This window comes from Oncorhynchus mykiss, chromosome 16 (assembly GCF_013265735.2).
Source record: "Oncorhynchus mykiss isolate Arlee chromosome 16, USDA_OmykA_1.1, whole genome shotgun sequence".
Lineage (NCBI taxonomy): Eukaryota > Metazoa > Chordata > Actinopteri > Salmoniformes > Salmonidae > Oncorhynchus > Oncorhynchus mykiss.
In genome coordinates this window covers 24,528,965-24,552,533 of record NC_048580.1, presented here as the reverse complement: position 1 = coordinate 24,552,533, position 23,569 = coordinate 24,528,965, and the positions used below count along the sequence as shown (strand labels likewise).

Below are 23,569 nucleotides of genomic sequence, written 5' to 3'. Positions count from 1 at the left end.
GAGGAAAAAAGCTGCTGGCTCTGCTTTGACTGGAAGGGTTTCTCCGGGAAGAGTGTCATTCACATCCCAGCGCTCCTACGGTTACTTCCAAAGCAGATTTCTTCCCTGTAGACTGGACTTTGTCCAAGGATTTGGAACATAGGGAAGAGAGAGAGAGAGTTAGCCTGCTTGCGTGTTTTATAGAAAGAGTTTGAGAGTTTGAGAGAAAGAGTTTGAGAGTTTGAGAGAAAGACAGGAGAGAAGTGTACGGGACCACAGAAGGACAGGGCAGACAGAGAAGTGTACGGGACCACAGAAGGACAGGGCAGACAGAAGTGTGTGAGTCAGGGGACAGAAAGCAGAAAATACTGAACTGACACCCAAGGTATTCTTTTGAATACACAGTCCTTTGGCTTATTTTCAGGTCTTCATCCAGAAAACTATCCAGAAAGTCATGGAAGTGGAAACATCCAGCCTGCACTTGGAGCTGCAGGAGCAGCAGCAGACCCTCACCGAAATCTCAGACGACGAAGTCAACCTGCCACCGTCGGATGACGAAGACTTTGGTGCCGCCAAGGAACGTTCATCGGTGGCGCTCGCCGTGTCCGAGGGCGACCAGGAGGAAAAGGAAGAGGATAAAGTGGGCGCCCAGGTGAACGGCGTTATGGTCCTGGCTCTGTTGGACAAGATCATCGGGGCGGTGGACCAGATCCAACAGACGCAGAGTGGCCTGGAGGCTCGGCAGCAGGACATGGAGCGGTCAGTGACGGGGATCCAGGGCGAGCTCACCAAACTGTCCAAGAGCCACAGCACCACGTCCAACTCAGTCAACAAGATGCTGGAGAAGGTGCGCAAGGTGAGCGTCAATGTGAAGACAGTGCGTGCCAACCTGGAGAAGCAAGGGGGTCAGATCAAGAGGCTGGAGAGCAACGAGAACGAGCTGCTGAAGAGGCGCAACTTCAAAGTCATGATCTACCAGGTGAGCGTTGGGTGAATGTGTTTGGGTGTGGAGTGGGGATGGGATGGAGGTGTGTGGGTGGTGGGGTGAGGGTGTGTGTGTGTGGATATGTGTGTCGATGGAGGGAAGGCGTGTGGGGTGGTGTGTGAGTTGGTTGAGGGGGGAATTTGGCACGGCACGCCCGCTTGACACCGTGATGGGTGAGGATTGGGGACTATCATGAGGGTACTGGACTGGGGGTGGTTGGCAAACACACAAACAAGTGGAACTTCGTGAAAAGGTTAATACTCAATTGACAGGTATTTTTTGCAGATGATAGTTTGCATATTACCCGGCTGAGTGTGTACTGGCGAGGGAGAGGAGTTTGGGGTGTGGCTCACCTCAAGGCATCATTGGCAAGTTACCAAATGACAGCTTGTTCTTTAATATGGATGTACTCCAAAAGGCAAACATGCCACTCAAAGATAAGTATATTTCACATCACACATCGCTATGTTTGGAGGACACAATTACCCCATGAAAGCAATCCATCAAGTAGGGGAAAAAAAAATCTAGATTTGAACTTGAACATCAAAAAGCAGTTTAACCAGTGCTACGTACATTTATTAATATGTTCTACTATGTCATATTTCTATGCAATATATGTTTCATTGTTTTGGTATACCTTGGGTGATCTAGGATTATATCATACCATGTGCCACACCCTATGGTAGAAGTAGGGTCACCCTTACAAATGTCCACTACCGACAAATCTCATGCCTTTGATCCTATTTGACATCCTACAGAGTTAAAACATACATGGCTTCACATGTGGATACAGCTCACTTCTTTGACCATAAGGAATCTATAAGCCATCCCTTTTCTATTTTATTTAAACAAAGATGGAAAATACCACCAGCACACTCTCGACTTCCAGATGTTTCATTTGAAAAGACACTTTGTAGTTTCGCAGCGAGCTCGGGAGCGCCGCGCAGTCTTTTTTTAGCCCGGGCCACGGCATAATGTGTAATGGCTTGCAGCTTTGCACAGCAGTGTGAGAACATTCAGAGTTTCCATCCTCCTGACTGTCTCGAGCACAGCTTGGGCAGACCCCCCCCCCTCCCTCTCTCTCTCTCTCTCTCTCCCTCCCTCTCCCTTCTCTTTCTTGCTCTGTTCCCTTCCCCCTTTGCCCGTCTTTGAGAAAATGTTTTTGTCTGTGTGAGCTTGCCCACAGACACACACACACACACACATACACACACACACACACACACACAACAAAGAGCTGTCCACTCTCCCATTTGTACAAGTCTTATTTTAACTACAAAACTGATTCAAATCAAATCATACCCAAATGAGGCAGGCATACCATACATATGATACACAAGAGCACACAAAACTCTTTCTCCTCTATTATGTTGAGAGATGCACTGGCAACACAGGAACATTTAATCCACCACAGATGAGACTGCTGTACTGCAGAGAAGGATACTACATTCTTATAGGTTGACTCATAGGATTACTTTTTTGGTTCTAATTTGATGAGTGGATTATTTCTCAATCAGTACCATAAATCATTTTTTTAATTAGAAACGGATCAAATGGCAGGCGTAAAGCTAGTCTTGCTATGAGCCTTCTAAAATGAAATATATATATTTTTCAATGTAACAATTATTACTCTAGGCAAGTCAGTTAAGAACTCATTCTTATTAACAATGACGGCCTACCGGGGAACAGTGGGTTAACAGCCTTGTTCAGGGGCAGAATGACACATTTTTACCTTGTCCGCTTGATCCAGCAACCTTTCAGTTACTGGCCCAACGCTCTAACCACTAGCCTGCCTGCCGCCCTGGTTTGTTTGTGTATTTGTGTTTGTACTTGTGTGTAAGAATACATTCTGGGCTCTGTGGTGTAGAAGAGACTCCCTGAGATCCCTATCTAACTCAAAACATCACAGCCAAGTGTGACATGTCATCATATTCATCTTCATTAAAAACAACAACCACAACGTATTCTGTTTTGTGCTACTTCTCTTAGAGCCATCAAGGTCAACCCCCCCTACACACACACAAACAAACACACACACAGCCATGAATGCTATCAATGTTTTTGCTACTTTGGGGCCATGAATACTGGATACAGTACACAGATAATAGCTTTTTGGAGCATTCCATTTTTAAGGCTATTTGGAGGGGAGTTCACTGTTAGCGATTTTGGAGCATTCCATTTGTAGGCAATTTGGAAGGAAGGATACGGTTGGTGATGCCTTCCTATCTCACCCTGCCAAATAGTGTTAGGTGGTTCCGATGGCAAGATGTGTACACTTTCACTATGAGGGAGAGTCCACTAGGTGAAGTTTTCAACCCTTCCCTAGTGATTGATACTCTGGGTGTGGTTCTTTGGGCTTTGTTTATTCGTTCCAGCCAGTGAGTGGTACTGTGTGTATCAGTGATGTAGAGGTCAAGCTGGGGACATAGAATATAGTGTGGGGATGCCTATTCTTACACAACACCAAGGATGCGTCCCAAATGGCAACCTGTTCCCTATATAGTTCAGTGCTCTTAACCAGGGCCCATAGCGAATAGGGTGCCATTTGGAACGCATCCCAGGAGTCAACAAGATACTGGTACCTATCAGAAACATGTTTCCTGTTAATGGATGAAAATGTAAATACACTTTGGGGTTTCTGTGCATCTTTCCAATGTTCTTTTCGAGCCTCCTCCTTCTAAGAACTAACTCCAATTATGATGTCACGCCAAAATCATATATCAGTCGTTCCTGATATAATCTTTTTTTTTTCAACTCTCATCCAAGCCCTTAGGAAACCCTACCGAGCCGCAGCCCTCCTCTGATACTAGTAAAAACACGCAGTAACTCATCCCGAAGGGAAGGTAGAAAGTTGAGGGCACAGCTGGGGTGGCTTTGTAGTCGGCAGGAGCACTGGTATTTATCTTCCCTTTGCAAGTGCCTGTTTACCCTGTAGTCAGCGCCCCCACCAGCCCACTCCCTCCGGGGGCCTCCAGGCTACCACAAGTGTAGTCACGACTCCCGGCTCAGCTGAAGTCCTCTATCTTCTGTGGTTGAACCGGAGAAGCTAACGCTAGGCTAAGCTAATATGAGAAGCCATTGGTATGCTAAATTAGACTAAACTAGGTTAATCGAAAGTAAGTAGGGGGAGTGAGTGGACCCTAATCAAATCAAATCAAATGTTATTAGTCACATGCCCCGAATACAACAGTGAAATGCTTATTTACGAGCCCCTAACCAACAATGCAGTTTAAAAACAAAAAAACAAACAAGAATAAGAAATACAAGTAAAAAGTCATTAAAGAGCAGTAGTAAAATAACAATAGCGAGACTATATACAGGGGGGTACCGGTGCAGAGTCAATGTGCAGGGGCACCGGTTAGTAATATGTACATGTAGGTAGAGTTATTAAGGTGACTATGCATAGATGGCAACAGAGAGTAGAAGTGGTGTAAAGAGGGGGGGGTAATGCAAATAGTCTGGGTGGCCATTTGATTAGATGTTCAGGAGTCTTATGGCTTGGTGGTAGAAGCTGTTTTAGAAGCCTCTTGGACCTAGACTTGGTGCTCCGGTACCACTTGCCATGCGATAGCAGAGAGAACAGTCTATGACTAGGTTGGCTGGAGTCTTTGACAATGTTTAGGGCCTTCCTCTGACACCGCCTGGTATAGAGGTCCTGGATGGCAGGAAGCTTGGCCCCAGTGATGTACTGGGCCGTACGCACTACCCTCTGTAGTGCCTTGCAATTGGAGGCCGAGCTGTTGCCATACCAGACAGTGATGCAACCAGTCAGGATATGCAACCAGTCAGGATGCTCTCAATGGTGCAGCTGTAGAACCGTTTGAGGATCTGAGGACCCATGCCAAATCTTTTAGGTCTCCTGAGGGGGAATAGGTTTTGTCGCGCCCTCTTCACGACTGTCTTGGTGTGCTTGGACCATGATAGTTTGTTGGTGATGTGGACAGCAAGGAACTTGAAGCTCTCAACCTGCTCCACTAATCTGTGTAAGCTCGGTCAGCGCATCAGCGAAATTGATGGCTCCCACCTCTCTATCAGCAGGAACAGCTGTCCTGTGTGTATGTGTGTGCGCGCATGTCATTTATGTACATTTACTGTAAGTCCTTGTTTAATCTGTCTGATGCATCAGACTGGGCTTGGACAACTGACTGAATGTATGTGTTGCTGTGTTCCCCTCAGAGAGGCGCTCGGAATGGGGCTACACTTCAGTGAAATGTCACTGGAATGTGACAACTCCATGAAAGGGAGGGAGGGAGGGAGGGAGGGAGGGAGGGGGTTAGAGAGGGAGACAGAAAGAGGGAGAGAGAGAGAGAGAGAGAGAGAGAGAGGGGAGTGCGATAAGGAGATAAATAGGGAAGAGAGAGAGAGTAGTATGATTGGGGGATAAATAGGGAAGAGAGAGAGAGTAGTATGATTGGGGGATAAATAGGGAAGAGAGAGTAGTATGATTGGGGGATAAATAGGGAAGAGAGAGTAGTATGATTGGGGGATAAATAGGGAAGAGAGAGTAGTATGATTGGGGGATAAATAGGGAAGAGAGAGTAGTATGATTGAGAGATAAATAGAGGTAAATAAGAGCAACACAGGAACATTTAATCCACCACAGATGAGACTGCTGTACTGCAGAGAAGGATACTACATTCTTATAGGTTGACTCATAGGATTACTTTTTGGTTTCTAATTTGATGATTGGATTATTTCTCAATCAGTACCATAAATCATTTGTTTAATTTGAAACTGATCAAATGGTAAGCGTAAAGCTAGTCTTGCGATGAGCCTTCTAAAATGAATATGTGTAAGTGTGTGTGTGTCAGAGAAGGCTGGTGGGAGGAGCTATAGGAGGATGGGCTCATTGTATTGGCTGGAATGGAATCAATGGAATGGTACCAAACACATCAAACACACGGAAACAACGTGTTTTACTCCTTTCCTTAAATTCCGATCCAGCCATTACAATGAGCCTGTCCTCCTATAGCACCTCCCACCAGCTTCCTCTGGTGAGAGAGAGAGAGGGTCCATCTTCTTTGTGTAAGGAGTGCGTGATGCGGGTGTGTGTTTTGATCCAGAGCAGCACATATTTAGACAGCTGATTCATACCATCGGCATCTCCAGCTCCCCAGCTCTGCTCTGCTCTCTCACCTCCACTACCATCACTCCACCCTAACTCCCATCCCACCTTCCTCTCTCCTACTCCCCCTACACCACTAACTATCACCCCTCCCTGCTACCCCCCTCCAGTCCCCCCTTCACCTTAACTCCAAACCCACCTTCCTCTCTCCTACTCCCCCTCCACCCTAACTCCCACCCCTCCACACCACTACCAACCCCACCTAGCTTTCCGTGTATGTTACAAACCACATTACCCTAAGGGACGATAAAGTATGCAGTTCTCTTTTCTGTTTTCACATACACACCTCCAAATTGTCTACAAATGGAATGCTCAAAAAAGCTATTTTACTGTATCCAGTAGTCATGCACGCAAAGTAGCAGAAACATTGATACCATACATGTGTGTGTGTGTGTGTGTGTGTGTGTTGGGGGCTCTAAGAGAAGTCGTACAGAAAACAGAATACGTTGTGGTTGGTGTTTTTAATGAAGATGAATATGATATGTCACATTTGGCGATCAGCAAATGTTTTGCGTTAGAGAGGCATCTCAGGGACTTTCTTCTTACACTACAGAGCCCAGAATGTATGCTTACACACGCACGCACACACACACACACACACACACACACACACACACACACACACACACACAGACACACAATCCTTGATTCCCATTCAAAATCCTATTTACCCTAACCCTAACCCCTAACGCCAACCCTAATTGTAACCCTAAAACAGCCTTTTTCTTTTCGGGGACCGGCAAAATGTCCCCACTTGTCTGAATTGTCCTTATTTTACTATCCTTGTGAGGACTTCTGGTCCCTACAAGATGAGTAAAACCAAAAACACACACACACACACAGACCATCCACTGTAATGACTAAACACAGATACCTGTAATGACTTATTCCCAGTCATTGCTGTTACATTCATAAAAATACTATGAGACGTTCCATTCCATTCCCCTCCCAGGCATTTTACTTTCCGTAGCGTAGTCTCCTCCCACACCCACTGCGTCTAACAACACAACACAAGGGTGGCATAGGCCCATGAGTTTGGCCAAGCAAGACTATTTCCAAAGATAGAGGAAAGTAGTATAAATACAATCCGTTATCCAATACGGTGGTCTACGTCTGCACTCAAGGACTTGCATGGACTTTTGTAGACACAATCCATTGCGAACTGTAACCAGCCTTTGCCACCGACTCCATTCTTTCTGTCCAGGCCGGTTTATGTACTGTTCTGTACGCTTGACTTATGGTGACGCCCAATGGGATGACAGTCACCACCGTTGCCATGGCACCCCCCTTGTTACTCTTTCCAATAACAATGGATTTCTGTTCATGAAGAGATTCACGACTCCGTGTGTGTGTGTGTGTGTGTGTGTGTGTGTGTGTGTGTGTGTGTGTGTGTGTGTGTGTGTGCATGAATGTACATGTGTTTGGAGCCCCAGACAAAGTATGTAGAAGAAAAAAAACCTGGCTTCTCACAATGGCAAGCTGTATCTTGCAGTGGCATTGTAGGGTGTATGGTGAAAAGTGCTCAGAGTACTTGACACAGACCTGTCGGTATCTCGGGTAACCCTGTAAAGAGGCACGGTTGCTACCATAGCCATGTATAGCCCTGAGACTGCCATGGCTCGATATGCGGGGCATATTTACAGCCTTGAACATTCACAAAGATGAGCCTATTTAGCGATATCTAATAAGCAAATTCCCGTGAGCGGGACATCGAGCTATTATCGACTTAACAATAAATGTATTGATATGTGTCAAATGACCGGCATTACCGTTGATCTGTTATGGGCCTTCCAAGAGGGGGGGATGGAGAGGGAGATGCAAATTGGGACACAAAAGGCCCTCAACAAACCCTCTTGTCCAGAAATGAAGCCGTCCGTCAGTCAGCTGTTACTTAATTGGTACAGTGAATTAACAAGCAATAATTTGCCACGACTGTCAACGGACACAAGGGATAGTTCACCCAAATTATGACATTGACAATTCATAACCCAGTCTATGGACAATGTAAGACAGTGATCCATGCGTTGGTTTTGTTTACCTGGCGACTTCTTTTGGGGGGTGAACTATCCCTTTAAACAACAACCACCCCATGACATCACGGCGGGCCGAAAGCCACAAGAGATAGAGTTTTGCAGGACAAAGACTTAGACCGTTGGTTCAAATCCAAGCCAACGTAAACAGGAACCCGATCCCATAAAGGCCTCTTCCTTCTCACAATCAAACAAGTATGTGATAGTCGCTATTTTTAGATTGCAGCCCCTTCCCCACCGACCCCTCCACCTCCAGTTCCCGTGGGCCCTGCGAGCAGCTACTCGAGCCGGAGTCGCCGCTACGCCAGCTGTCTAGATGTGTCTTCTGTTTTCCTGCAATTATGTCCGTTGACAAGCTCTCTGTCCGAACGTATGATGTCATACCGGAGAGGATAAGGCCGCTACCCTACCTGCCAAAGTCCCCCGAAAGAAACTCGCAAAAATGAATGTTGAATGTTCTACATTTTGGCTAGTAAGTGAGTTAAGAGAACCAAAGCATTCCTGATACCTTGCCTTATATGGCACTGTAGACCGGAGAGAGGTGAACAAATGGATTTGCCCTGTCAAAGACAAAGGTTTGAGTCTGAGAGTTATTGTCAAGGCAGCTTCTAACATGTACATTTTCATCATTGTGTTGTGAATCACTGGTTTCAATCTTGAATTCAAAAGGGGAAACATTAGGGGCTTGTAATGGTAATAACATTACATTCGGCTGTATGTGAGCCATTTGGGTAGTGTGCAACACTAAAAATGGTCAAACGAGAGGGCTGTTTGACACCACTGTCAAACATAAGTGAGTGAGGACTGTGTGTGTGTGTGTGTGTGTGTGTGTATCCAAAGAAGAAGGGGGCACTTCCTTTAACATTGTTCCTCTCCACACAACTTCCCACTGGGCACAGACGTGAATTCAACGTGAAATCGAACAAACAAAAAAACGTCACCATGTCATTGGATTTAGGTTAAAAGTTGGGTGAAAAAAAAAAGACAAAATGCCTTTAAGTTGATGACTTCTTGCGAACCCAATCAGTTTTCCACGTTGATTCAACATCGTCATATTGATTTTGGGGGTTGAAATGACGTGGAAACAACGTTGATTCAACCTGTTTTTGCCCAGTGGGCTGAGTCTGCACTCAGACAAAGCATAAATCAAATGAAATCAAACTGTATTGGTCACACACACGTGTTTAGCAGATGATATTGCCGGTGTTTCGCGAAATGGTTGTGTTTCTAGCTCCAACAGTGCAGTAATATCTATCAAGTAATATCTAACAATAAACACAATCTAAAGTAAAGGAATTAAGAATATATAAATATTTGGAAGTGCAATGTCAGAGCGGCATAGACTAAGATACAGTAGGATAGTATACTATAAAATAATAACCAGTCCTTAATACAGATCATGTATAATCTTAATTCCTAGACAATAGAACCATACCTGCAACAGTATTGTGAAAAGACAGGACAGGAACACATCCGTCTCCAATGCACCATCTGACAAGTTCTTCTACACAGGAGCATGAAGAAAGGTAAAACACATATCCTGTCTCACATCCCCAATACATTTCTAGGTGCTTTCAGTGTTGACAGTACCAAAACACAACAACTCATGTACAAAAACACTGCAACATAAACAAGTCACAACGTGAAATCGCCTCTATTCCATTCTGACCGTAGAGGACCAAACTACATCTCCCATAATGCAACGCCAGCACCAGTCGGCAGCTCGGCTAACCGTCTGCATCACAGAAAGGCATGCTAGCAAGCAACAGCAGCACTTTTAGCACTCTGTAAACTATATGTTTCAATAGTCTCACACTCCCTTATAACAATATCTACAGCATCAACCTTGGGATGTTTTATTTATTTCACGTTATGGACTTCTACAAAGGAGTCATCTGCAACACATACCTTTCTCTCTCAGCGTTTTCTCGGACTGAGGAGAACGGGAGCTACGGGTAGTACCAGGGTGTTAGTAGGTGACACAAGCACCCAGATGAAATAAAATACATTTAATGAAACAAAACCCGAAGATGTTAACATCATTCAGCTACTTTAGCTGCCTACCTAACAACAACAGGCAGCACCAGTAGCGCAAGTTCCTGGCAATCATAGCGATCTGACTCCCCCCCTTCTGTCTGAACTTGGAATATTCCTGTTTGCGGGCTTTGGCCACTGACCCTCAACCTGGTTGTTCTGTTCTGCGTTGTGTACTATTCTAATCATTTGAAGTTTGATGGAATAACCATTTCAACTTTACTACACTTACATGGGTATTCCTCTTGTCCAGGTGGGATAGTGCAGTGTGATGGCGATGGCGTCGCCTGTGGATCTATTGTGGCGGTAAGCAAATCGAAGTGGGTCTAGGGTGTCAGGTAAGGCAGAGGTGATATGATCCTTGACTAGTCTCTCAAAGCACATCATGATGACAGAAATGAGTGGTATGGGGTGATAGTCATTTAGTTCAGTTACCTTTGAATTATTGGGTAGAGGAACAATGGTGGACATCTTGAAGCTTGTGGGGACAACAAAGTATGTCCATAAACACTCCAGCCAGCTGGTCTGTGCATGCTCTGAGGACACGGCTAGGGATGCCGTCTGGGCTGGCAGCCTTGCGAGGTTTAACACGCTTAAATGTCTTGCTCACGTCGGCCCCAGAGAAGGAGAGCCCACAGTCCTTGGTAGCAGGCCGAGTCGGTGGCACTATGTTATCCTCAAAGCAGGCGAAGAAGGTGTTTAGCTTGTCCGGAACCAAGGACGACCCTGCGTTCACTCTACTGTATCAAGAATACTTTGACACTGCAAGCCATCTCACAAACTTAACCTAGCATGTTGTTGTTTTATATTCTAGCACAATGATGTCAGTTCTTTATGACAAAAGTTGTACTTGTGACACTCCAGTTGTATGGTTCATTTGTTTCACTTTGGTTGGTTGAATGGACTTACTGTTGGTCTGCATCTGCGAAATTATTAAACTGTAACATTGACTAGCCCTGAAGTGTTTTGAAAATGCATATTTACAGATTTACATCTCGAACAAGCACAAAGACATGCCTATTTGCGATATCATATCTAATAAGCTAATTCCTGTAAGCGGAACATCAATACGAAATCATGTGATCAGATTAGTGCATTTTGTTATTTAGGGCGTTTGTGAAAGGGGAATCATCGGTTTGACTCACTGAGAAATCTTCAAGACTGTTACTGGAAAATAGCAAGCTATTATTAGAAATGTAATGGTTTAGCATTATACTACCCCAGTATAGGCCTAATGCACTAACTATAACTAAACCACCTTACAATGCCATAGGAGAACAGCTGAAACTAGTTAGTCAGGGCAGCCCTTTTCCGAGGGGAAAAAAATAGGGGAGTCTGTAAGGGTGTGCTGCTTATCTTTCAGGAGTCAGGGGTCAGCTAGTGTTGGCCAGGCATGGGCTTACTGTAGCTCATAAAGGAACTGTAAGGGAACTTCTCTTTGTGTTCAGCAAGACCTCACTGATGACCTCACAGTCAATTGATGAAGTAAAACAAAATCCCAATGTTCCTCATTGAAAAGCAGTGTGTCATGTCCTTTGTACCGTATGCTCACTGAGTTACTCGGCTCTCCTTGTGATATGACATAGTGTGTCTACTGAATGATAAGCTGAATTCACCATCTTCCTCTCCCCTGCTCCACCCTCAGAAACCATTCAAGAGAGGGGTGGAAAAGTGTTCTGAAAACAGCTCAGGGAGTCCCAATAGCAACAACATACGAAAGTCAAAGTGCGCTCATCCCTATAGGAACAACAAGGTGGAGTCAAAGTGCACTCATCCCAAAGGGAACAGCTTAGGGGAGTCAGAGTGTACTCATCCCCAATAGGAACAACATAGGGGAGGCAGTGGAGGTGTTGCTGTGGCCAGTTTGTGAACAAAGGGCCGAGGAGGAGAGATGTCTCAACAACAGAGCTTGTGATTCATCGCGCTCCGTTCCCCCCGAGGGACCTCCGGCATGCCATAACTTTATATAGCAATCTCTCCTCTCCTCTCCCTCTGTGACTCCGACGTTCTCTCTCTCTCTCCTCCTCGCTCTCCACTACACTGTATTACTCTCTCTCTTTCCACATTTTCTCTCTTTCTTTACTCTCTTGCTCTTTCAATCTCTTTCTTTCTTTCTCCATTTTCTCTCTTTCTTCCATTCTTTCTCTATTTTTTTTCTCTTCCTCTGTCTCTCTTTATTTCTCTTCTCTCTCTATATTTCTCTCTTCTCTCTCTATATTTCTCTCTTTTTCTTACAGTGTCTATTTTCTCTCTCTTGCTCTCTCTCTCTATATATATTTCTCTCTTTTTCTCACTGTGTCTATTCTCTCTAAGGGCCAGGGGAAAATCAGAATGGAAAAAAGGAGCAGCCATTCTCCCCCAGTGGCTCTCTGTCACTGTTTGCCCATCGCATGCTTTCCCACACACACACACCCCTTAGGCACAGATCCAGGATCAGCCCAATCCCCTCCCCCAATTGTAATCTTAACCATTAGAGGGGGAACACACAACTGACCTTAGATCAGTGTCCCAGACTAGGCCTAATACGATCTTCAGTCAGTGGTTTGCTTTGGAAAGTAGTGCCATTAATTCAAAAGTTAGTCCAGTGAAGGATTTCTATTTCAAGGCAGGACGTTTCTTTCATTTCAGGATGCGTCCCAAATGGCACCCTAATCCCTACACAGTGCGCTACTTTTGACCAGGGCTCAAAGGGACTTAAATTGAAGGGCATGAAATTATTCCTAAAAGGGATGTTTGGTTTCTTTCTGCTTCTGTGCTAAAGATCGACATTTTCGTGATGCGTAAAAGGTTCAGATGTATGCAAAGATGAATGTAAAACTGTTTTTGCTTCATGAAGACTGAAAAGGGAGGAGGACAGAGAGGGAGTGTCGGTGAGAGAGGAATTCCTCTGTAGCCCGGCAGACAGACACACACACACACACACACACACACACACACACACACACACACACACACACACACACACACACACACACACACACACACACAAACACACAGTAAAGAAGCTGTACACATGGCAGTGATGAGTGGTTCTACAGCGATTGAGTTTGGGGCTGGGCTGTGCTGGGCTGGAGGAAAGCTTCCATGGTGAGCCTCACCCGGGTCCTCAAGCCTTGCCGCGGTCAAACGAGGTCCTCTGACACATGCCTGTTTGTAAAGTGCAATTTATTTTTCCTGCTAAGGTCGGAACGTGGAAATCTTGACAAAGCATAGACTCAAGGACAGGCAGATACTCCCTGTCTGTATTAGATAGAACGTAGGGGGCCCGCACGCCTTGGGGGAAAACAACCCATGGTTACCTCGGTTGGTTACCTAATTTTTCAAATGTGATTTTCTTGTTGTTTGCTTGTTTTAGTCAATTACAAAACTACATTTAAGAAAAGCACAACATGTCTAAATAGGACTTTTCATCTCTTTCTGCTCCCGAGCGTTCTCACTGCTTAGAAAAACGTAATATTGTCGGGCTTCCCTCATGCACCTTTTCATAATGGAGTGCTAGCTAGCTACCAACTAAAACCTTAAGCTAGCCAAGACCAACAATACAAAACAGACTATACAGCTACTAGTAGTGACAAAAGTTACAAACAGACTATACGAAACAAGTTAAATGTCTAACCTGTGATTAAATGTTTTTTTTTTTTTTTTTTTACTTGGGTACCGGATCCCCACATTTCCCACGTCGAATAAGCCTGAAGCCACAGGGCTCTTCTCGCAGGTTCTTTTTCCTACATGAACCGTAGGTCCGGATGAACAAAAAAATTGACGAAGAGGTTGGCTCTTTTACAACGGGGGTCAATGTTAAAGAATGTTTGTTTCCCAATTTGTGGGCGTGGTCCGGGGGAATTCCTTATTATGATATGAATATTGACTCGGAATATACATGGAGTAAAGTATAGTGGTGATGGTGATGTTAAGGATGAGGACATTAATATTACAATTACAACATGAAGGATAATTGTCTAGGAATTGTTATTGTACCCACCTACATCATTTTTGCACACGGATTACATTTGCACATCCCACCACCAAATCACTCCACAAGGCAGAAAAACAGACCAAAAGCAGAATAGGGTTGCGGATACTGGACAGCCAGAGAGAGGGAAGAGAGGGAGGTTGGGGGGAAAAAAGAGAGAGACAGAGAGAGAGAGGGGGGCACGTAGGCTTGTTAGTGAAAGAGTGGGACTTATTTGTGCTGACGGCACAGGGCTGCAGCCAGCTGATCTCAGCATATGAGTACCCCCCCCCCCCCCCCCCCCCCCACCACAACACAATGACTAGACATGCAGGCAGCAGTTCAACATGGGTCGCCTGTTTTTGACTTAGCTAGCCTCGCCAGCCCCCCACTGCCCGTTTGTGCTGCTTGCCCCAAAGCAGATACATGTTTAACGAAATAGACCTTTGCGTGTGTTAGTGTTGGTGGTCATAGGTGGATAGTCAAATGTATTTCTACATCCTGTAAATAGTCTTTCAACATACCACTGTTTAGAATGTTTGTACTCAAAATGCGATGACATAGCCTGGTTAAGCCAGACTGAACGTGACGCTCGTTGTTGTCCCACATGAGTTTAACATTCAGTACAGTATGTACACTGGAGTGCATTGTGTGGTGTTGAATTATTGTGGATAGACCGCCCTCACTCACACACACACACACACACACACACACACACACACACACTCTAAGTGGGTGGTAGAGGCACTCAGCGAGTGTGAGTGTAACCGCACTGTAAACACCTTTGAGACAGATAACTTTTCCACAGGCCATGTCTCAGAGCTCGTGCACCACTCTCTCCATGACTAAGACTAAGTGAATGAAGGAGGGGGGAGGGAGAAAGGGAGAGGGGAGGGGGAGGGAGGAAAGAGATGGTAATAGAGAGAGAGAGACAGAGAAAAGAGAAAGAGGAATGAGAGATGAGAGATGGAGAGAGGGACAGAGATGGAGAGAGGGACAGAGAGAGAGAGAGAGAGAGAGAGATAGAGAGAAAGGAATTAGAGGGAGATGGAGAGAGAGAAAAGAGAAAAGAGGAGAGAAATAAGGAGAGAGAGGAGAAGGAAAGAGAGAGAAAAATAGACTGTATTCACCACTGCGGTCCCAGCACACGAAGCAGCGGGTTGGAGGGAGTTTCTCTGTGGTGGTTGCTAAGGACAACAGAAGAGTGTGTGTATACAGTACACTGTAGCTGTGTATCAGTGGTGGTAGAATGGAACGGTCTGAAAGGGGAGGTCTGAAATCAGTGAAAAACCATATGCAGACACACACACACACACACACACATTACCCCCACCATCCTACATGCACAGACACACCACACCCTGCCTTGACTGACACCAAGCAGCACAAGATAAAGATTGCAGCCCATGTGATGATGAAACACAAATCATAGACTACTCCCAACACTACAGGACACGTTTCACCCTGGCACAGAGTGTTTTGCAATGCCTGCCATTTGTAATTGATGGGCAAAGTTCAAATCTAATATGGCAATGTTACTGTATGTATTGGGCAAGTTTTTGTGCACGAGCTCACATGCGCACACACACACAGGCATACATACCCCCCCCCCCCCTTCCTGCCTTTCTGTCTATTGGTCTCTCCCTAGTCGGCTTCTGTCTCTCGGTCTCCCCCTCGTCGGCCTGAGAGAACAATGTCCTTTTAAATCAGGAGGGGTCAGGATATCAGTCACGCCAAGGTGAATGCCTGGCTTCCTGTCACACTCCGGTTGTAGCCCTAATGGCACCCTATTCCCTTTAAAGTGCACTACCTTCGACCAGTCAAAAGTAGTGCACTTCATAGGGAATAGGGTGCCATTTGGGACGCAGTTCACTCTTTTTTTCCATGTACACACTTTTCTCCGTTACACCCCCCGTTTTGGCTCCTCAAGAAGAGCCTTATATAAGTGCCTTGACCTCTGAACTTCCGTTCTTTGAAGTTGCATACTGACAGATTGGAGGTCTCCCGAGCTGGGCCGGGCAGAGGTATTCACTGTAGGGGGGGCAGATTAAAGTCAAGAAAGGGCACATATGTCTAGTTTTTACCATCCAATATCTAAAACTCGATAGCTTAATCATATTTTGTATTCGGAGGGTTATTTTCACACAAGGTGGGTGGGGGGAAGAGGGATTTAGGCAGGTATGCTGTGGAACTTGTAGGCCTGTGCATCACAGGAGGCTGCTCAGGGGAGGACGGCTCATAATAATGGCCGGAAATGAGCAAATGGAATGGCATCAAACCCCGGAAAACCCTGTGTTTGATGTATTTGTTACCCCTCCACTTCTTCCGCTCCAGTCATTGCCACGAGCCCGTCCTCCCCAATTAAGGTACCACCAACCTCCTGTGCTGTGCACGTACGTGCCTGCTGGTCTCAAGCCGATTTGATCAGTACGGTAGGAGTAAATGGGATTTGAAATAAGAAAAGGTTAAGGAAGTCGAGTCCTTACATAGACCTGCAATGAAAAAGGCTGTTGTAACAGACTGTAAAAGCCTGCGCTAAGAGCCCATTAGCCTTATATTTTTTGAAAGTTGTCCCCTGGGTGGAACAAATACGAACAAATCTGATTGGTTTGGTTAGTGACTTGGCTGCTAGGCTTGTGCAATATACTGTTTATACCGTATACAAGGGTATTTCGAAATACCAACGGTATGATTTTCGATACTGACAACAGAAACCAACAACAGAGACATTACAGCAGAGACATTGCAGCAGAGACATTACAGCAGAGACATTGCAGCAGAGGCATTACAGCAGAGACATTGCAGCAGAGGCATTGCAGCAGAGACATTGCAGCAGAGACATTACAGCAGAGGCATTACAGCAGAGGCATTAATTACAGCAGAGACATTACAGCAGATGCATTGCAGCAGAGACATTGCAGCAGAGGCATTACAGCAGAGGCATTACAGCAGAGGCATTACAGCAGAGGCATTACAGCAGAGGCATTACAGCAGAGACATTACAGCAGAGGCATTACAGCAGAGACATTACAGCAGAGGCATTACAGCAGAGGCATTACAGCAGAGACATTACAGCAGAGACATTCAATCCCCTCCTGCATCAAGATCCCTGTAGCCTAAATTGTTTTGTGTGTAAAAAAAAAGTGGTCATAAAATGTTTGCCCCTAGTGTACACATTCGGTAATAACTCATACGGTCTGGTACAGAAACGGTATGACGGTATGAAAATCGAGATACCGCCCAACCCTATTTGCTGCTCGTTAAACCACGCCCCTTGACCTTTTCGCCAGAACCAATTGGAATCGTTCTGCCCTACAGAACAACTTTGATAACATACAAGGCTAGGAAATTGTTTCAAGAAAACCTGTTTTGCTTGTGATATAAATCAATGTAAGACTCTCTTCCTGGCAGAATCCCAAATGGCACCATGTTCCCTTTTACAGTGCACTACTTTTGACCAAAGCCCTATGAGCCCTGGTCATAAGTAATGCACTACATGGGGAATAGGGTGCCATTTGGAACACAGCCCCTGTGTACTACTAAGGAAATAAGGGTTCATCAGTCAAGGTTGCGTTTACCCTCGACACCAATAGAACACAATGCATGACCAAAAGTATGATCCCAGTCACAGAACAATGAAACACAATAGGGAGTTCTCCTCTCCCACCTGCTTTGACGCTCCAGTTGTTTTTTCCCCCAATATCGATGCAAGCACATGGTTTTCCAGACAGCCGTAAAAGCATCATCACCTTTGTGCTTATCAAAATAGCCGGCGGTGTCTCCCTCGTTTAACTCAGCCAAAAGGTATTTCTCGCCCCCCCCCCCCCCCCCTCCCCTCCCCTCCCCTCCACTCCACTCCACTCCCCCACCCACTCCGAGCCCCTTTGTTAATGCCTTTTACTGTTCCTGTTTTCCTAACGGTGGGGGTTGGGGGGGAGGAGACAATGCACAATATTAGCTGGAGACCCATAGGAGCCATATGGCAGTGTAAGCGAGTGACTCAGTGAGATTACCGTGATGGAAAAAAAAAAAGAAAATGTCTTTCCCATTAACAAGCCGGAGCATTGTACACGGGGTTTGGCAGAACGCAGGAACACACGCACACGGGAAAAGAGCGAGGGGTTTGCGAGCCTGGAATGCGAGGAACAGGAAGAGGGAGAGGCAGGCCAGGACGATGAGAAGGGACGGGTGGGAAAGGGGAATGGGTGGAATGGAAGAAACGACAACAAAGACTTGAAACGTGCCTGTGCTGTTCAGAAACACTCGTTGAGGCAGGTCAAGATATCAGGTGTTTTTGAGAAGCAGCTATCTGGTGGGTTAGATCATGAAAATTATGGCCTCCTCCACTATTTTACCTTTATTTAACTAGGCAAATGAGTTAAGAACAAATTCTTATTTGTTCAGAACAATAGATTTTTACCTGGTCAGCTCTGGGATTCAATCTAGCAACCTTTCGGTTACTGGCCCAATGCTCTGACCACTAGGCTACCTGCCACCCCTAGGTTAGATTAATTGATGACTTTCTATCCATCCTCGTGTCAATAAGGCATTAACAGCAGTGGAGCCGGTCCTTTGTACACGTGAACGAATTAAACATTTGTTAAAGAGCATACTTCCACGTTTTAAAGAGTGTACTTCATTCCTCATTGGAAAACCCCCCCCGAAAACATTTGGTCTGCACATGGGAGTTACACACAGACGTTCCGGTTAAAAGCTGTCTTCAGTGTCTAGGTTCCCCAGTTCCAGACAGGTGATGTGATGCAGTGAGCCTTGGTGAGGAGACGGCGTGCGACTCTGAACGTGTGGCAGCCTGCAGGTAGCTCAGAGGCCTTGAAATCACCATGTTCCTGACAGGAAAAGCCTGGAGGCCTCTCCACCCCTTCAAGTGTGCACGTGTGTGTGCACAAACATTTACAAGTGTGTGTGTGTGTGTAATAATAATAAAAATGCGTGTGTGTACATTAAGAAAGTGCGTGTGTGTGTGCAGTGCAAAGGAGGCGAGGAACATGACTCACCAGCATCAGGAGTACAGGCGTTAAACAATAGAGTAATTAAGGTAGACTGATTGCTTCTGGCAAGGCCGGGATCCAATACAAAGCTTGGATGCTGAAGGTTACTTATTTTTTCATGCCAGAGGGAGACACGACAGTGGAAAATGTAATGGTTTTGTAGTGGAGTGGAAATATGGAAACAGGGGAGGGGGGAGGGGGGTACTGTTGGGAGAGGAGAGGTGTTCAGGATCTCAGGCTTTATCACACCCACTGCACCAGGGTTTCCGCACACACACACACACACACACACACACACACACACACACACACACACACACACACTTTGTCTGTTTCACACGCACACACGCTCACAAACACACACACAAGTGTTGTTTTACCGGTACAAACCCAGGGCAAGGGTTCCCATATGGGATTCTCATGTCAGACTATTTTAAGACGTACCTTATCAGAAACGAATGCAAGACCCAAGTCCAAACAAGTATTACTGTTGCTTTGAAGTTCAAAGTTAAAGTTCCTCATGAATGTAGTCAAAGAGAGGCTAGTGTTTGCAATACACATGTGTAACTTCAGATACCCATTCCCTGAATAATTTGACTATTATTGTCAATAATATATTTGTGTGTGTGTGTGTGTGGGGGGGGGCATATTTATTGGTCCAAAAACATATTCTCTGACGTACAGAGCATGTCTATCATCTGCTTTAACAGCTTCATGTCTCCTCTTATCTGCAGGACGAGGTGAAGATTCCCTCTAAACTGACCGTGTCAAAGTCCATGAAGCTCTCAGAGCTGGTGGAGGGAGGACGAGGCAGCGTGCTGGACTTGAAAGAAGGAGCCGAGGAGAATGGAGAGGAGGGAGAAGAGAAGCCCCACTTGGACCTCTCCTCTGATGAGGAGGAGCTGGAGATCGAGGACGTCATCGAGGAGTCGCGCGCCGAACGCATCAAGCGTAGCAGCCTCCAGCGCGTACAAAACATCAAAAGTGCCTTCTCAAAGGAGAAGATGGGCTTGACCAAGGAGAAGATGACCAAGACCAGGGAAAAGATGGGCTTGACCAAGGAGAAGATGACCTTGACCAAGGAGAAGATGGGCTTCAACAGGCAGAAAGCCAATAAGGAGAATGTGGAGAAAATCCCGAAGCCAAACGCCAAAGAGAATTTCGACAAGACCAAACAACACGCCAAAGAGAACTTCGACAAGACCAAAAAAAACGCCAAAGAGAATTTCGACAAGACCAAGCAGAAGACCAAGGAGAACCTGGAGAAGACGCGCCACAACATCGAGAAGAAGATGGGCAAGCTGGGCACGCGCATGAGTGTCAACCCGGAGCAGAAGGAGAAAATGAAGGTGTCGCGGCAGAAGGTGATGAAATCCTTTACCCCCGACCACACCGTCTACGCCCGCGACAAGACCGCCATCTACAAGGTGCCTCCCTTCACCTTCCACGTCAAGAAGTTCCGCGAGGGGGCCATGGAGCCCGTGGAAGTCCAGGGGACGGAGATGGTGGAGGTATCCCAGGACCTGAACCCTTTTCAGGGACTGGAGGATGACTGCCACGAGGGGCGTGTGGATCTGGACGTGGACGTGGATATGATGAATGGAGGAGGAGAGGAGGAAGGGATGGAGGATGAAGAGGAAGAGGAAGAGGACGAGGAGGACAGCCATTCCCTGCAGGAGATGCACGAGGACTCGGAGCATGTACTGGTGGAGCGGGATAGGGACAGCGACTAGGTGAGGAAGTGGAGGAAGAGGAGGAAGGAGGAAGGTGAACGAGACAACTTGCCTAATACCAAAACTGCCCACTAGAACCAAACCCCCTGAGTGCCTTGTGTAGATCTAAAAAGGACTGGATAGGTAGAAGCAATGCGGTAATAGCTACCTGTATTCTTCTGCTGTATTTCTTGCACCTGTCCAATCCACTTTACAAAAGTGTCTAAGGGGGAGGGGCTAGGGATTGATTTTGGGATTGGGTGCTAGAGAGGCCATGAAGAGAAGAAGAAAAGGAAGAAGAATGAGACAACAAACAACAACATGGGGTTGGAAGAGAAAGAAAGGGAGAGAATGGGGTGGTAAGGAACACAGCATAAAGTTTCTATGCCGTGAACAAATTATTACTCAGAAGGGGTGTGGCCATATCCCTTGGGAGCGAACAGTATAATATTCCATCAACTTCCAGAATCATGTTTAAGTTGAAATGCTAACGTCACTCACAAAAGCTGTGAATGGAAGTTAGTAAAGTGCTAATTTAGTTGCCACCTGTATGTTAGATATTTCAGTAACTCTTTAGTAACAGTCTAAAAAAAAAAAAGGATAACACAGACCCTTAAATGATGGGAAAGTGTGGCCACTTCGGTTTTGAAATGATTTGTTTCTTGAAAGGTCATCAAGCGTAAAAAGCACAAAAATGAAAATGAAAAATCTTCATAAACGGCATCGGGTTAAAGTAAATAAATTCACAAATACGAATATAATTCTTTTAAATATCTTAAATTGACCACGTTTCCCTGAATTTGATTATATAATATTGAAGCCCAGTAAAAAAACAGTATGGGACTGGATCCAGGAAGTAAGGCCAAATAGGCAGTCACTTTCCCATTGTATGAGTGATTATAAAATGCACTGCATTAAAAAAAAAGCACTGCATTAATATATTCACAAATGCTTACATCAGTTTACCAACCTACAAACAACCAAAGTTTGACGTAAAGTTTACAGTGACATACCATTTTTGACAGAATAATGAATGATTATGTAGTGCTTCTGGATATTTTATTAATATGTATTTTGAAGACTTGATTTAGGCCCCCGATACGATGAAAGTATCACTTCATTCTTAATATTATTACCCCCCCCCCACACACACACACACACTTTACCTGTAGGCATGGTGAATATGACCAGTTCATGTAATTTGGGTGTATTTTCTTGATAAAGATGGCATCTTATACCGTCACCTTTTTGTTGTTTGTGAAGAAAGAGTCTAACAAAGGGGTCTGCGCTCAAATGAAGGACCCTGACATCTGCAAGAAACACAAAATGGTTGTGAGACGTTTATGGAAAGTCACTCGTGCTGTAGGTAGACTACGCACACATGTATTCATTCACTGCCTGAGTTTTAGATAAGAAAGGACATTCTGGTGAAATCGCAAGTCATTAAAATCTTTTTTTTTTTTTTACGTGACAACAAAGATAAGGAGCAATTTTATACGATTTCTTCACAATCCTGGTGGAAAAATGTAAATCCTGCCACTGGTGTGCTATATAAACCCTGTACAATAGCAAGCATTTGTTTTATCAATGTTTTAAAGTTTCTTATGTGTTGAGTTGACGGTAGACTAACCAGCCACTTACAGACTCATTTTCCCAACACTTTTTCAACATCTACTCTCTTTAAAAGTGTTTTGATGAGGTCCACCACCTAGTGGCAATGTATGATATTAAACCTAGGGACATTTACAGAGCAGCAGTGCTGACACCAGCATCTCCTTACGAAAGCCGCCCATCAACTAGTACTTTTTCACTGATGTAGGAGCAACCCTTAAATCCCAAAGGGCTGATACCAGGCACTTGTTTTCCCTAACATTTTTAACCTGGCTGATGCAAGTCAACTGTGCTTTGATTATCTTGTTGCGTTTAGAATCAGTGTTTTCAATGTCCAATTCAACCCTTTTTAGTTTTATTGACACATTCAATTGTTTTGTGAAGAGATAATATAAGGCTGGGGTTCAATCTAATCCTGACCTAATGTGTGCATGCTCACAGACTCACAGTCACTGGTTATTCCATAAGCACATAAATGCACCATCACCGTTGTTAATGATCTCATACAGACGAGTTCTCTATTTTACTTTAAAAACGTACATTTTAAACTAAACAGATAAATTGTTGGATTAATTGATCGAAGGCGAGGTGAAACGTACTTTTCCTCCAAACTGTAACAAAGGGGGAGACAGTACTCCAGTATCATTGATGTCCTGGGTCTTGTTCATTGTGGCATAGAACAGAAAACATTTTAAAACGGAACAGGGAAATGAACGTTTCTTATTGGACAAGGTAGTCCCTACTTAAAAAGTCAATTTTCTTTCGCTTGGTGCTTAATGAACACGGCCCAGTTTCCAAACCCAGATCTGAATAATCCTGTTTTTTTCCTACCATTAATTTCCGTGTATGTAAGTGTATATAATGTCAATCACTGCCATAGCAGTGCAACTGCCTTTATTGCAAAACCAGTGAACCTTCATTTGCTTCCGCTGTCTCCAAACCCTCTGTGAAAATACTTACATTAAGCAACAAACAGCCATGAATGACATTTTATACTTACTTTGTACACAAAGCTTAAATAACATTCAGCAACTATGATTTTTTTAAACAGTGCCTTTCTAGCTTTTAATAAGATACATTTTAAATCAAATGTGGGGGGGGGGGGGACCCCACAACAACTAAAGTCTAAGTT

At 45.0% G+C, this 23,569-nt stretch overlaps 2 protein-coding genes across 2 annotated transcripts in view; one reads left to right on the top strand and one right to left on the bottom strand.

Moving 5' to 3' along the window:
• LOC110491693 (zinc finger C2HC domain-containing protein 1B-like) overlaps positions 1–23,569 on the bottom strand; it is a 38,788-nt gene that overhangs the window by 8,252 nt on the left and 6,967 nt on the right. The gene's annotated exons all lie outside the window — the stretch shown is intronic.
• LOC110491691 (caveolae-associated protein 1) lies at positions 31–23,555 on the top strand. Its single transcript, XM_021565329.2, has 2 exons — positions 31–958; positions 19,849–23,555. Exons 1-2 carry the CDS (start codon positions 434–436, stop codon positions 20,845–20,847), a joined length of 1,524 nt encoding a protein of 507 aa, XP_021421004.1. The 5' UTR covers positions 31–433; the 3' UTR covers positions 20,848–23,555.

Coding starts and splice junctions, on each gene's coding strand:
- LOC110491691 (XM_021565329.2), top strand. CDS start 434: ATGGAAGTGGAAACATCCAGCCTGCACTTGGAGCTGCAGGAGCAGCAG. Junction 959..19,848: donor TCAAAGTCATGATCTACCAG/GTGAGCGTTGGG, acceptor TCTTATCTGCAG/GACGAGGTGAAGATTCCCTC.